The sequence below is a fragment of the Zonotrichia albicollis genome, chromosome 12 (assembly GCF_047830755.1).
Source record: "Zonotrichia albicollis isolate bZonAlb1 chromosome 12, bZonAlb1.hap1, whole genome shotgun sequence".
Taxonomy (NCBI): domain Eukaryota; kingdom Metazoa; phylum Chordata; class Aves; order Passeriformes; family Passerellidae; genus Zonotrichia; species Zonotrichia albicollis.
The window spans coordinates 18,669,475-18,685,652 of record NC_133830.1 but is presented as its reverse complement, the minus strand read 5'-3'; the positions used below and the strand labels follow the sequence as shown (position 1 = coordinate 18,685,652).

At 36.2% G+C, this 16,178-nt stretch overlaps 1 protein-coding gene across 1 annotated transcript in view; it reads right to left on the bottom strand.

Moving 5' to 3' along the window:
* SYN2 (synapsin II) overlaps nt 1-16,178 on the bottom strand; it is a 189,699-nt gene that overhangs the window by 98,907 nt on the left and 74,614 nt on the right. The window contains exons 2-4 of the mRNA XM_074550135.1: nt 15,567-15,624; nt 12,359-12,450; nt 5,131-5,287 (exon numbers count right to left, since the gene is read on the bottom strand). Coding sequence (XP_074406236.1) covers nt 5,131-5,287; nt 12,359-12,450; nt 15,567-15,624 — 307 coding nt within the window. The remainder of the gene's footprint in view (nt 1-5,130; nt 5,288-12,358; nt 12,451-15,566; nt 15,625-16,178) is intronic.

The following is a 16,178-nucleotide window of genomic DNA, read 5'->3' as shown; positions in this document are numbered from 1 at the left end:
TTAGAAAGTATTATTTTAATTATGAAATTATTTTAAAATAATTTTGTAATTAAAATTATGGGATTCACCTAATGCTGCAAGCTCTGATATCATCCCCACATTTTGCAGTTCCTTCTGGCCTCCACAATTGCTTCACACACCTTCATGGAACCACAGATTCATTTGGGTTGGAAATCCCTGTAGGATCACCCAGACCAGGAACTAACCATGACCTTCTTAGTCCACCACTCACCCTTGTCCTTAAGTTCCACATCCACGTGGAATTTAAATCTCCAGTCCCCTCAGGGACAATGACATCATGTGCTATGACAAAGTTTGCATACAGCTCCTAAGCCTCACTTAAGGGAAGCCTCCCTTAATTACTGAGTGATGTTTTCTAAAGGAAAACAGATAATTTAAATGATATCAAATATTTGCTTTGGATTAACTTTTCCTTTTCATAAATGCTTTACAGCAGGATCTGCACCCCATTAAATATGAGTAAAACTGTGAGGAGAATTGGGAATCCTACGAGGACAGTGGATGTTTTTGCCTCACCTTAACTCAGTGCAGCTGTAAATTGAACCAGGTAAAACTCTAGTCTTGTTTGATGGGGTTATTTCCTGCCCAAGACAATTTCTTTGCAACATGACCCTGAACTGAAACTTTCTAATGTTTTAATAATAATTCTTCAAGGAGGGCACAAACCTTAAAACAGTTCCTCCGCAGCTAAGCAATAAAGAACTCAGCCTTTATTTATAAAAGCCATGTTTTCCCCCAGCTTTCTGACATCCTTACCAGCATTTAAGTGAAATCCATCTTGAGGCAGGGCCATGAATTTTCCATGAGCTAAGTGCTAAATGTTATCAGAGGAGTGAAATAACCCGAGTGCTGTAACAACCCCACGCTCAGGACACGTTTCAGAGCAGAAACATCTCCCCACACACACTCATTCCAACATTTCCAAGGAAATTCCAGCATTTCCTTCCACCTGGCTGCTCTCAGGGCTGTGCATTGCTCTGAGCCCCTGCTGTGCATTTGGAGGAGCTGTGCATGCCCTGACACCAGGGAATGCAAGCTTTAATTCCTGCCCTCAGTGCATCCCTGGCCATCGTCCCACCACACCCTGTGACCGTGTTCACAGGGGTCTGAGGCTGAGGGAAGAGGTGAGAATCTTGACTCCATGTTTCAGAAGGTTTGATTTATTATTTTATGATATATATTATATTAAAACTATACTAAAACAATAGAAGCAAGGATTTCATCAGAAGCCTGGCTAAGAATAGAAAAAGAAGGAATGATAACAAAGGTTTGTGGCTCGGACAGAGAGTCCGAGCCAGCTGACTGTGATTGGCCATTAATTAGAAGCAACCAACATGAGACCAATCCCAGATGCACCTGTTGCATTCCACAGCAGCAGATAATCATTGTTTATACTTTGTTCCTGAGGCCTCTCAGCTTCTCAGGAGGAAAAATCCTAAGGAAAGGATTTTTCAGAAAATATCGTAACCACCACACCCCACCTTTCAATGAGGCACCTCAGATCAAACACAGATTTGTTCACTGCCGATTGCCAAGTGCACAGAAAGGCAGGGTACAAAAAGAGCTTTCCTGCAAAATTAAGGGCAGGAGTGTGTGGCACAGAGTGTGGACCTGCCCTCAGAGCTGAAAAGATGTTCTACATCTGTGAGTCTGCCTTCAGTTCTACATTTGGAGCTGCGTGTTCCTGAAACACCAAACACCTGACACATGAAGAGCAAAAATTTAAAGCCCAAAGACCTTGTACGTTGAATTCTAACTCTCATTTTATCTGAAAACCCTTTCAGTCTCACCTCCCTGACTTCCCCTCCTACAGATCTCCACTACTCCTACTTTTGCTCTGATACAAGGAAGACTCATTGCCCATGGCTAACCCAATAATTTTCCATCCTTTTAAGGCCCATTCCACTGCACACCCCCTTTTTTCCCCCTGCTGTTATCAAAGCTGTAATTCCCTTCTGCCACTCCACATTCTACCTGCAGGAAAGTCAATCTATTTCTCATGAATTAGTAAAGATTATTACTTATGGCTTTTTGTAGCGTTCTGCTTCTCCTTTTTCCACGGGGCTTTTTGCACTTGAAATGTTTGCAGAGAGAATTTCCACACAGATATCAGGGTGCTGGTGTTGACAAAGGGATTGTGCAGGGAGAAATCCCAGCCATTTCCCCAAGAGGGGATTAATTGATGCCAAATCCAAGCATGGCCATGGCCACGGAGGGGCACAGTGGATTTTTCCCTTCATTTTAGCAGGCAGCAGCAGACTGATGAGTTAGTTTATTCCCAGGCATTCACAATAATTTTCAGCAGGGATTTCACCCAGGAGGGAGTGAAATCACACCAGATTGGTCCAACCAAGCAAGGCAGATGATGATGTTGGCAAAACCAGCAGTGCCTGGGTTCTGCTGCAACATCTGAGCATCCATGAAGTTGGCTGGGTTAAGGGATTTTTACCCCTCAGGGTACCTGCAAATATTATATAAAGGTATTCTGAAATGCCTTTATAGAAGCAAAGAATATCCTGAGTTGGAAGGGACCTAGAATGGGCATTGAAGTTCAAATCCTGACCCCACATCCCAAAAATCCCTCCATGGGCCATGAGTGCTTCCACTGTTTTTCTTTCCCAAATCCAATGAGGATTTTGTGCTGTTCTGGGATATTCACAGAGGTCTCTACATCTCCCATCACCACCACCAGCACAAGGCAGGATAATTCAAGTGAAAAAGCCAAACAGAGCTCCTGGTGTTTGTACAGAAATTATTTCTGTGCTCACACTAAAAGCTCACACTCCTCACTAGGACTCACATTAAGGGCAGTGATAAAGTGATAAAAACACAGATATGGCAGTTTGTAAGGAAGAATTATTCCTTAATTTTTATTGAATCAAAGCACTGGGAAATGCCACACAGCTGGAAAATGGGATGCACTAAAATAATGAATTCAGCAATGTACAGTGTGCGCTGAGAAGTTGTAAATGCTTTATCAATTATTTATTCCCCCCCTGCAGCAGTTTATTGCAGCATAAAAGGATAATAAAATGAGCTGCAAGAGGTGTACGTTAAAAACTGCTGACAATTGTTTGGAGGGATTTTCATAGTAAATATTAAAAAATTGAAATCTTCAAGGCAATAAAAAGTATTGTAGTAAAAAACAAGTAAAAAACTTGTGAAAAATATTGACAACTGTTCTTTTCTTACCCAGATACCAGAGGGAAAAATGAAATTTTGGCTATTTATGAGAAGTGGGATTTTTTAAAGTTGTTTTCGTTGTTGGACAATGGAATTGTAGGAGCAGGGACTGCATTGTGGATCAGCACCTTTTACTGCAGAATATTTTGACTTGCTCCTGCTAATGTTTAGCTGTACATGAACCAAAAGGATCACCAAATTCTGCCTCCATTTCTACAGAACTTGCCAAGAAAAACAGCCTTGGCTTCTCCCCTGAAGCTGGCAAAGCTCAGTGGCTCTCCAGGGCGCCTCCAGGGATAACTGAAAGCACCAACCCCACCGCAGAGGCACAGGGTTATGAAAAGGGCTTTCAAATGAGGAAACCAGTCCCTTCAGGTGGCCTTGCTTAAAGCATAGCCCCAAAAATTTCACAGGAATGAGGAAAACACTGGCTAGAGCCTGTTCAAATTATGTTCAAAACCACAAATATGAGAAATATTCTCAGCTTGCTTTTCCCAGACAAATTGTGAATAAACACTCTTTCCTCACTTGAGGAAGCGTGTGAGCAGCGGGGAGCATTCCGTTGGATGCCTCACTTACTTCTCTATTTGTACTACAAAGATTTTTTCCTCTCTGTCCCCACACTGGCTCTTTGAAAAAAAAAAATTATTGAAATATCTTAGTTTGGTTTTTAATCCTTCCACTGTTTCACTGCTCAGTGAGGGAAGTTTGATGATCAGCGTTCATGAAGGGGAGTGAAACATGCAATGCAGCAGCTGAAATGCCTGGCCCAGGAAATTTCCAGGTGCAGTGATTTAGCTTTTATGTTTTTAAATCCAGTTTAGGATTTAGCTTTTATGTTTTTCAAATCCTGTACTGCATTAGGGTATAACTTTAAAATTCCATACAGAGTGCTGGTTACTGTTTTCAGGTTTTGGTTTCAGACACAACAATTCCTCTCTAGGATTGGAACTAAACGACACCTCACTGCCTCAGGCCCCAAAAAGCATAAATAAAAGTGAGTTTGGGGAAGCAAATTGAGGGTGAATGACTTCATTACCTGCAGTTCTAATTGGAGCATTAACCCCTGATCTGTGAATGACCAAACTAATAATTGTGTGACAAACTCGTGCCCATCACTGTTGGGAAGGATGAAAGTTTGACAAGAAAGTCTCACAGACATGTGTGCTTGGCAGAAAGATTTTTGCATGTAGAGTCTGATGAAGGAATAGAGATGGAAGCAAGTTTTGATATGGGAGAAAAGAATTGCTGAGCCAGTCTGACTGGATAACTAAGAAGGCAAAAGCTGTGTTAGTTAGAAAGAGTTTTCATGACATAGAGCAAAGGATAAGCTTACTTTAAATAAGATGTTTTTACCAAGCAGAAGGATAGCACAGGCAAACAAGTCAGTAAAGTTGCAAGCAGAAAAAAAGGTCTCAGAAGTTTCTACTGCAAGAAAACTGAAAAACATCTTCTATCTTAAACTGTAATGTACTGAATTTTAGTGACTGGAGAACAGTAACATGAATATGGTAATTATAGTAGTTATGACAGGCTACAGATAAAAGTTAAGCTATAGATTGGTTCTGCTGTATGAAGATGCTCAGCAAAGAAAAGTGTCCAATGCACTGTAACCAAAACCAAAGGGTCTCCAGGCCTGGCTGCAGCTGGAGCTGACAGCTGTGGGCACAGCTCTGTCACCCACCACCCTGGGCTGCTGTAACCTCTTGGATGGAAGAAACTGCATTTTGGATGGAATAAACTGCATTTTGGAGAGCCACCTAAAATCCCACATCCCTCATTTCAACTCTTACAGCCCACCTTGGGTGCAGCCCCTGGAGGCTGTGGCTGCCCAGGCTGGGCCTGCTGAAGGCTTTCATAAATCCCCACTTTATTCTCTGAACCTTTCTGCTCTGGGTCCCCCAAAGGCACAGCAGCAGCACTCACCACCCAGGGCTTGTCGCAGAAGTTGTAGATGGACTCGAGGGAGTTGACGCTGGGCACGCCGGCGTACTGCATGCCGATGATGAGGTTGCGGAAATCCTCGTTCTCCGCCATGCTGTACGAGTGCTGCCGCACCAGCACGAAGTCGGGCCGGAACGACCTGCCAAAAAACATCCACAGTCCTGAAAATCCACCAGCAAACTGGGTCTCCTTCCACAGCAAGGTGTGCAGGGGGGGGAAATGGCTGGTGGGGGAGTGGGGAAGGGCTGGAAGAACACACAAACCAAAGGGGGATGATGAAAGATGAAAAGCGCCATGATGGCTTTGTGAAAAACCCTCAACCAAAGAGAAATGACTAACGTTGGAAAGAACCATGATGGCTTCATGGAAAACACTCAGCCAAAGGGTAATGAAAAAAGGTGGAAAGAGCCATGATGGCTTCATGAAAAACACTCAGCCAAAGGGTAATGAAAAAAGGTGGAAAGAGCCATGATGGCTTCATGAAAAACACTCAACCAAAGAGAAATGACAAACGTTGGAAAGAACCATGATGGCTTTGTGAAAAACCCTCAACCAAAGAGAAATGACAAATGTTGGAAAGAGCCATGATGGCTTCATGGAAAACACTCAGCCAAAGAGAAATGACTAACGCTGGAAAGAGCCATGATGGCTTCATGAAAAACCCTCAACCAAAGAGAAATGACAAGCATTGGAAAGAACCATGATGGCTTCATGAAAAACACTCAGCCAAAGGGTAATGAAAAAAGGTGGAAAGAGCCATGATGGTTTCATTAAAAACACTAAACCAAAGGGAAATGACCAAAGATGGAAAGAGCCGTGATGGCTTCATGAAAAACTCTCAACCAAAGAGAAATGACAAACGTTGGAAAGAACCATGATGGCTTCATGAAAAACCCTCAACCAAAGAGAAATTACAAGCGTTGGAAAGAGCCATGATGGCTTAATGAAAAACCCTCAACCAAAGAGAAATGACAAACGTTGGAAAGAGCCATGATGGCTTCAAGGAAAACACTAAGCCAAAGGGAAATGTCAGGAGATGGAAAGAACCATGATGTCATCATGAAAAACACTCAAACCAAAGGGAAGTGATTAAAGGTTGAAGGTGCCATGGTAGCTTCATGAAAAAAAGGGAAATTATAAAATATGGAAAGAGCCATGATGGTTTTATGAAAAACACTCAAACCAAAGGGAAAAAATGGAAAGAACCATCATGGCTTCATGAAAAACACAAAATCAAAGGGTAATGATAAAAGGTGGAAAGAGCCATGATGGCTTCATGAAAAACCCTCAACCAAAGAGAAATGACAAGCGTTGGAAAGAGCCATGGTGGTTTCATGAAAAACACTCAGCCAAAGGTTAGTGAAAAAAGGTGAAAAGAGCCATGGTGGTTTCATTAAAAACACTAAATCAAAGGGAAATGACCAAAGATGGAAAGAGCCGTGATGGCTTCATGAAAAACTCTCAACCAAAGAGAAATGACAAACGTTGGAAAGAGCCATGATGGCTTCATGAAAAACTGTCAACCAAAGAGAAATGACAAACGTTGGAAAGAACCATGATGGCTTCAAGGAAAACACTCAGCCAAAGGGAAATGTCAGAAGATGGAAAGAACCATGATGTCATCATGAAAAACACTCAAACCAAAGGGAAGTGATAAAAGGTTGAAGGTGCCATGGTAGCTTCATGATAAAAAAGGGAAATTATAAAATATGGAAAGAGCCATGATGGTTTTATGAAAAACACTCAAACCAAAGGGAAGTGATTAAAGGTTGAAGGTGCCATGGTAGCTTCATGAAAAAAAGGGAAATGATAAAATATGGAAAGAGCCCATGATGGTTTTATGAAAAACACTCAAACCAAAGGGAAAAAATGGAAAGAACCATCATGGCTTCATGAAAAACACTAAATCAAAGGGAAATTATTAAAGTTAGAAAGAGCCATGATGGTTTTATAAAAACCACTCAAACCAAAGGGAAAATATTGTAAGAGCCAGGGAAAGGGCTTTGTGAAAAACACTAAACCCAAGGGAAATGACAAAAGATGGAGAAAGCTGGGATGGCTTCATGAAAAACACTCAAATCAAAGGGAAATTATAAAAGATTGAAAGAGCCATGATAGGCTCCATGAAAAACACAAAATCAAAGGGTAATGATAAAAGGTGGAAAGAGCCATGGTGGCTTCATTAAAAACATTAAATCAAAGGGAAATGACCAAAGATGGAAGGAGCCATGATGGCTTCCTGAAAAACACTCAAATCACAGGGAGTTCATAAAAGGTGGAAAGAGTCCTGATGATTTCATGAAAAATACTCAAACCAAAGGGAAATGATAAAAGATGTGGAAAGAGCCATGATGGCTTCGTGAAAAACATTCATACCAAAGGGAAAAGATGGAAAGAACCATGATGTCTTTGTGAAAAACACTCAAACCAAAGGGAAATGAAAATTAGAAGGTTAAAAATTAGAAAGAGTCATGATGGGTTCAAGGAAAACACTAAACCAAAGGGAAATGACAAAAGCTGGAAAGAGCCATAATATCCTCATGGAAAACATTGAAACCAAAGGGAAAATATGGCAAGAGCCATGATGGCTCAATGAAAAATACTCAAAGAAAAGAAAAAAATGGAAAGAACCATCATGGCTGTATGAAAAACACTCAAACCAAAGGGAATTGATAAAAGATGAAAAGAGCCATGATGGCTTCATGAAAAACACTCAAACCAAAGAGGAACGATAAATGATAAAAGATGGAAATGGCCATGATGGCCTTCATGAAAATCTGCAACACCCTTAACCTGTTCAGCATCCCCTCAATAATGGAATTCTATTTAGAGGAGAGAGAAATTATCATGGTGAAATATTTTTGTTTTTAATTATTAATATATTAATATTTAATTTTTAAATATTTTTAAATTTTATTTAAAATATAAATAATTATTTATATTTTAATAAATGTATTAAAATATATTTTAATATATATATTTATTTATTTATTATATATTTATTATATTTTATTATATTTTATATTATTATAATATGTATAATATATAATTTATAAATATATATTATATTTATTTATTATATATTAAATATATATTTATTATAAAAATAATAAAAATTTTAAATATAAATAATTAATATATTAATAATTAATAATTGATCAGTTTGTTCTCCTTCTGACAGATAAATCACATCTATAACCTCTAGGCATGTCCTTTGTTTGTCTTCTCCAGTTTCTGAGTAGTGACAAGGTAAACTAGAGCAGGCAAAGGGCTCTGCCCCGAACTTGGGCTTTTGGGGAACAATTTATTTGGGTTTTTTTTTTTTTCACAATTATTATCAGGCTGTTTTAAGGACAGTAAGGGATGAAGCAACCACATTGCTGGCAAATTGGATCAGAGCACAACAGGGAGAATCGCAACTGGACTTTTGATCAAGAGACTTGTCAAAATGAATTTTAGATTTACCACTGCATTTCCCCCTTTTCTCTCTGGTGTCTGGCCAGCATTTCCCCTGGTTCTCTGCCTGTCACCCTGCACCTTTGCCAACAACCTGACACCATCCCCACCTTACTCCAACCCTGACATTTTGTTCCTGGAGGAGCTTGTGGAAAATAGGAAACCCAAACCAACAGGACAGAGCCTCCAGAGCAGGGGAAATTCACTCCCAAATTTGATGGTTGAAAGAGTCTTTTCTGCATTCCAATTTTACAGGGGAAGAAAGCCCAGACTAACTTGAAGATTTCACATTCCTAAAAGAGGTATAACTGCAGGGTAAATTAAATTAGCATAGTAAATTGGTGAAATTATTTACATGCCTTAAATAAATACAAGCTGTTTACTGAAATGAGACACTCTGAAGATTACAAAATCATTCTGAATTCTCAGTCTGGTAGAATAAAAACAGCAGTACAATTAAAGTCCAATGTTAAAACTGCTTTAGCAGTTCTGAGATCCCAGCTTGGATGCAGCAGTCCAAGTAGATTAGCTGGATTCTTGAATTTCAAATCACAGAAATGTTTGGGGTGGAAGAGAGCTTTTAAAGCTCATTTTCTTTTCAGGTGGAAGGCATCTAGTGGAAAAGCATCTTCCTAGGATGTTCCAAACCCTGTCCAGCCTGGCCTTGGGCACTGCCAGGGATCCAGGGGCAGCCACAGCCACTCTGGGCACCTGTGCCAGTGTTTTACCACTGTAAAAATAAATAAAAACCCCAAACCTGCAGGATTTGGCAAAAGCAACATTAAGGATTTGCAGTCAAGAGTCGCCAAAATGGCACTGAAGCTCAATGAGCAAAACCTGTAAAGAAATCCTTGCCTTTAAAGAGAATTCCTAAAAAATATCTACAGTACAACCCTGAGATGCTGTGATCAAAGTTTCAAGAGTTTGGAACATGGAAATCCAATTTACTGGCCCAGCATGAATATAATGCTTAGAGGATTAGTGATGCCTTTATTGCTGTTATATAATGAAGGGATGGGACTATTTTTGGGTTAAGAATGATTTATTATTCAGATAAATATTTTAGTTTTAGAGGCTGTGAGATCTGTGAGAGTAAGTGGCTGGCAATAGTTTAAGAGTAGTTACAAGTGTTTTTGTTGTAAGGTAATATATAACATTTAACTTAATAGATGGTGCTATAAGGTTTATTTTATTTTTCTGACTCATTATTTTTATTTAATTTGGTTGTACTGTAGATATTTTTGTTTAATAGGCTTTTATTATATTTATATATATATATTTATATATATGTGTATATTTATATATATTTATATATATGTATATTATATATATAAATATACACACATATATATAAATTTATATATATAATATATATAAATATATTTATATATATTTATATATATATATATATGTATATATATATATTTTTATATATATATATATATATGTGTGTTTCTATTATAATTTTTAAACTTTTAGCTTATTCTATTAAGCCATACCCTTATATTATAAAATATTCACTATTTTATTAATATGGTGTTTTACTTACTTGAAGTATATTTTTCTTGCAATTATAGAAACATAAATTTATTTTTTTTGTTTATTTTTTTAAATTTTATTTTTATATTAATTTAAGCTTTTTCTAAGGTTGTAGGTCAAACTCTTCAGTGTCTGTAGAAGTTTCTGTTTTTCCAGTTCCCACACACCCTCATTAAAATTGCAGACTCCTCAGTGAAAGAAAGAGGCAACTTTTATTTATTAAAATAAAGGGGATAACACATCCCAGACAGTGCTGTGGTTTCAAAAAAAAGAACAGAAAGTGTCCTCTCAAAGACCAATTTAATGAAAGAATTGAGGAATGGAGGGGATGTACTTTTTAAAAATTAAAAATAAAGAAATAGTGTCTGCTTTGTAAAAACTCCTCAAAGGAATATGGTACATTCCCATAATTGTTCTAGTTCTGTAATTAATGCTGGATGGGGTGCCTGCACCCAGAAGGAGGCCAGGAGGAAAATTTTAATTGTGGCTCAAGCATTAAAATCCAAAAATCTCAGCATTATGCTACAGAAAAAATAATTTTTCATGGTATGATTTTCATTCACAAAAACCAAACAAGTCAGTGCTGTTAAATATTTTTTTTCCTCCTAAACTAAACCAAACCAGCAAAATTTTGTCATTGAAATTTCTGTGATTTTGCTAACTAATAATTTGCTCATAAATCTGTGATCTAAAGTCACTTTGGGCCTGATAATTTGTTATTATTGATAATAAATATCTCCAATTATCACAGAAACAGAGAATTCTCTCCCATCATGCCTGCACCTCCACAAGCCACAACCCCAGGTGCCTCACACCAGATTTGGGGGAAAATTATCAGCTTCAGGTACTTCTATTTGGGTAGACAAATCACACATGAAACTCTAATATTGTTATCTCATCCTCAGAGTTATCTGATACCAAAAATCTCCTTTTTAAACAAAGAACAGCAGCACTTTTACCAAGTTTTCTCATGATCTTTGGAGATGTTATTTTCTGGAGGTTCCCAGCCCTCCTTTTCTCCTGATGTGTTTTGATGGCAACTTGGCCTTGATACTTTTTAAAACACTTTTTGGAATAGTACAGAAAAGCCACCAGGGAGCAGTGATGGAGATTTCTTGGCTCCAAAACTTCCATCATTGGCTAAAAAATTCCACCAACCCTAAGAAAAATCAAATCTCTTACTCTTCTAAGGAAATAATCTTGTGGGTTTGGCACAAGATCATTGTTTTTGTATTGAACTGCGATATTTTTAAAACATGCCAGAGATTAAAGAATGGGAATTCTGAAGCATAAACTTATCTTTAATATTTTTTCCTGGAATTTTTTTTGTTTTGGTATTTTGGTTTGTTTTGTTTTTTTTATTATGTTTTTCCTTGTTTGTTTTTTTATATGAATGAGTAGAAATATTCGAATCTTTTATTTGGAGATCTGTTCTGCAAACCATAAAGATCCAGGACAAGCTGGTGTATCTCTGCCTTTAAATTCAATTTTTCAGCCAAACAACAGCTACACTTCACTTACACATAAATGCCAAAATAGGAGCAATTCTCACCATTTAAATAAAATATTGGATATAGTTTTGATAATAATTTAGCCAATATAATAATTTTGCTGATATAACTTTTCTAACATTTCCTTAATTTTTTCCTTTGCCCTGTTTTCTCCCCTCACGTTTATGAGGCTGTTGACGTCCTCACTGAAAAAAACCAAAAGTTAAATTTACCCTGCCTTCCTTGGCATCATCCTCTTTAGACAAAACAGCTCTTGGGAAATGTGAGGTGTTTAAAGCAAAATGTTTCAAACAGGCTGAAATATTCCAGGAACTGCCCTGGTCTGTTTCAATAGAAAATATTCCATGTTGGAAATAAATTCTGCTATTCTGGGAAAGTCTGGCAGGCACAAAACCACCAAATTTGTGTCCTTCTGTAGCAAACATAAAACCCAAATCAATAACCCCAAGTCCCAGCCATGTATTTTTTATTCTGGACTTTCCTTCCCTTAATAAATCCATTTTCCCCATGATTAAAATGTCAAGATGTGCCCTCCCTGTCACAGAAAGGTTGTCACAAATCAGATATTTTATTTTCTGCTCTCGCTGAGGGGCATCACTCAAAATCTCAAAATCCACAAACACAACAAAGCACTCAGCACCTTTGCCACCCACCCATGATGCCATTTGTTGCTTTTTGCTGATATTCCATTGAGTTTTGCTTACCTGACAACTTTTGTGCCATTTCGAATGATTTGGACATCAACTGCATAATTGCCATCAGCATGGGCTATCAAGTTGATTTCTGAAAATTCTGCCTGTGAAGAAAAGGCTCCTGTTAGTCAGTCTGGTTTATTTTACCTTTATTTTCCAGCTCTCCTTATTTTCAGCATCAGGGCCTGAAGTGCTGAGAATCTACATTTGAAATAAAATGAGCACCAAGAGGGCATTGATCCAGCAGCACTTGGCACATTTCAAAAGGTTTTAATCCAAAGAGAGCAAAAGGTAAAAAAAAAAATGTTGTGGAAATGGATTGTGGGGCAGTAGCAAGTGGATTTACTCCTCCATGTCTGCACAGAAATGAAGAGATTATATATATTATATATATTTATATATTATATCATATTATATATATATGATATAGGGAAATGTAGGGATTATATATTATATATATCTATATATTGTATTATATATATATGATATAAGGATATGTAGGGATTATATACATTATATATTATGTTATATTATGTCATATTATATTATGTTATGTTATGTTATATTATATATTATATATTATATATTATATATTATATATTATATATTATATATTATATATTATATATTATATATTATATATTATATATTATGATAAATATATATTATAAAAATATATACTATATATTATATAAAATGCTATAATATAAGTACTATAATATAAAAACAACACTATAACATAAAAATAATTACTATATGTAAAATATTATAGTATTTAATATAAAAATACTAAATTATAAATACTATAATATAAAAAGATAATAAGTGCTATAAAATAAATACTACATAATAAATATATAGTAAATATATAATAAATATAATAATAATATATTCATTATTATATATAATATAATATAATATAATATAATATAATATAATATAATATAATATAATATAATACAATACATAATACATAATACATAATACATAATACATAATACATAATACATAATACATAATACATAATATATAACAAATATAATGATAATAATGTAATAAATCATATCTAATAAAGAATATATATAATATGCAATATTAATATAATAAATACTATAAAAATAAATACTATAATAAATAATACTGTTATAATACAATAATACAATAAATGGTATTAGCAGCAGGACACTGCAGTGGTTGCTTTTTGTAGCTGATGAGTAACAAAAGGATTTTTGTTACTCATCAGCTACAAAAACTTGCAGAGTGTCTCTGATTAAATTCTAGCAGCACAGGAAGGGAATTCCAGGTTTACAGAAAACCACCTGAAAAATGCAAAAAACCCCATAAAATACCCAAAATTAAGCCTGAAATCATCCAAAATAACCCCAAAAGCCCCATCAGGAGCTGGATGACCTGTCCAGGGAGGGTGAGAGACACAAAATTGCCTAAAATCAACCCAAAATCAACCTGAAATACCCCAAAATGCAAAAATTCCCCTCTAAAAGCCGGAAAAAAACCCCATTAAAATATCCAAAATTAAGCCTGAAATCATCCAAAATCACCCCAAAAGCCCCAGTAGGAACTGAACCACCTGGCCAGGGAAAGTGAGTGACCCCAAATCACCCCAAATTAACCCAAAATCAACCTGAAATACCCCAAAAAGCAAAAAAAGAACCCTCTCTAAAAGCAGACAACTCCAGGACTGATGCTTTGTACAGCAGCATCTATTTGAGCAATTCAAGATTCAAAAGCAATGAAAAGATTTCTTTAAATCCCACGTGTCAGCTTAAATAAAATAGTTACAATTCTAGTGCACCCTAAATTATATATCCATGCGTATTCCTATTTATTATGGATTTTTTAAAATAAATAGTGCATCCTAAATGATATCTCCATGCCTATTCCTATTTATTATGGATTTTTTTTTTATAAATAGTCCACCCTAAATTATATCTCCGTATATTCTTATTTATTGTAGATTTTTTTTTAAACCCTCATAAGCCAGGACTGCATCAGCGTCAGCTTAAATAAAATAGTTATAATTCTAGTGCACCCTAAATTATATATCCATGCGTATTCCTATTTATTATGGATTTTTTTAAATAAATAGTGCACCCTAAATGATATCTCCATGCCTATTCCTATTTATTATGGATTTTTTTTATAAATAATCCACCCTAAATGATATCTCCGTATATTCTTATTTATTGTAGATTTTTTTTAAACCCTCATAAGCCAGGACTGCACCCAGAGCACATTTCTGTTCCTGAGTGGGGGATTGGTGATGCAGAACTGCCACAAGTAATTCAGGGAGTGTCTGGGAACTTCACAGTCTCCAGGCAACAGCTCCTGAACACGAGATGTTTCTCATGCTGTGAAAATTACGGTGAAAACCCCCTCAGAAGAGCCCATTTTGGGTGCCAAAAATGGGCTGGTGTGGTTTAACCCCAGCTGGAAGCTCAGCCCCACACCCAGAGGGTAAAAATGGGAAAAATTTATAATTTTTTACCCAGCAGAAGGGTAAAAGTGGGAAAACTGTTGGGTGGGATGAACAGAATTCACAGCCAAAGCTGTGAGTGGAAACATAGGAAACCAACATCCCAGCAGATCCAGGGGAAAAAAATCAACTTTGCCCCAGCCCAAACCTTCAAATTTCCTTAATTGTGAGGGGTTTGGGGCAGAAAGATTGTGAATATTTCTGTACACGAATGCACAGAGAACCATGGAATGATTGAGGTTGGAAAAGCCCTCTCAGATAATCTCCATTATCATTAATCCAAGGCCAAACCCTGTCCCCAAGTGCCACATGCACAGAGCTTTTAAATCCCCTCAGGGAGAGATTACACACATTTATTAAATATATGTGTTTCTATAAATGCACAGATATAAAAATAAAAATATAAAAATAAATTATATATATAATATATATAAAAATAACATATCTATGTATGTATATGTATATGTATATGTATATGTATATGTATATGTATATGTATATGTATATGTATATTTGTATATGTATATTTGTATATGTATATGTATATGTATATGTATATGTATATCTATATCTATATCTATATCTATATCTATATCTATATCTATATCTATATCTATATCTATATCTATATAATCTATCTATCTATCTATCTATCTATCTATCTATCTATCTATAAAATATATAAATATAAAAAATATAAAATAAGGTTCAGGCTAAGCCAGTTACCTGTTCCACCTTTATGTCATACTCTCCATGGACCTTTTTTCCACGAAAAGCCTTGGCCCTGCAGGGAAAAAAAAAAAAAGGAGAGAAAAATCAAGGATGTATTTATCTGTAATCAGTGTCTATAGAAAATTTCCTGTACTGCCTTCAATGTCCTGAAAACACAGAAATATATTTTATATTAAATAAATATATTTTATATGAAATCTACCTGTTGCACATGCACAATTCCCCTTCTTTGCCACCCTTGTATTCTTCACCCCTTCCCACAATATTTTGTAATAAAAGCAGGATGTGATTTCCAGCACTGAGGTGAAAATGCACAGAAATGATGAAACACCAGAAGTACAGCTTTCACAGCTGGTAAACAATATAAAAAAATCCTATTAAATAGGTAGAATATTCCCCTCAAAGTCAACTGTGGGAGTGGAAATTCATTTCCCTGTGCACAACTTCCTAACAGCCGCTCACATTCATCTTTATCCACATATTTCAATTAGAAAAACTGGTTTATTGGGAATAAACCAGTGCTTAGAAACTTTCCATTGTTTTTAAAGTGTCAGAGAACTGTAGACTACTATATTTCATATTAGAACTCATTTAGAAAAACTGGTT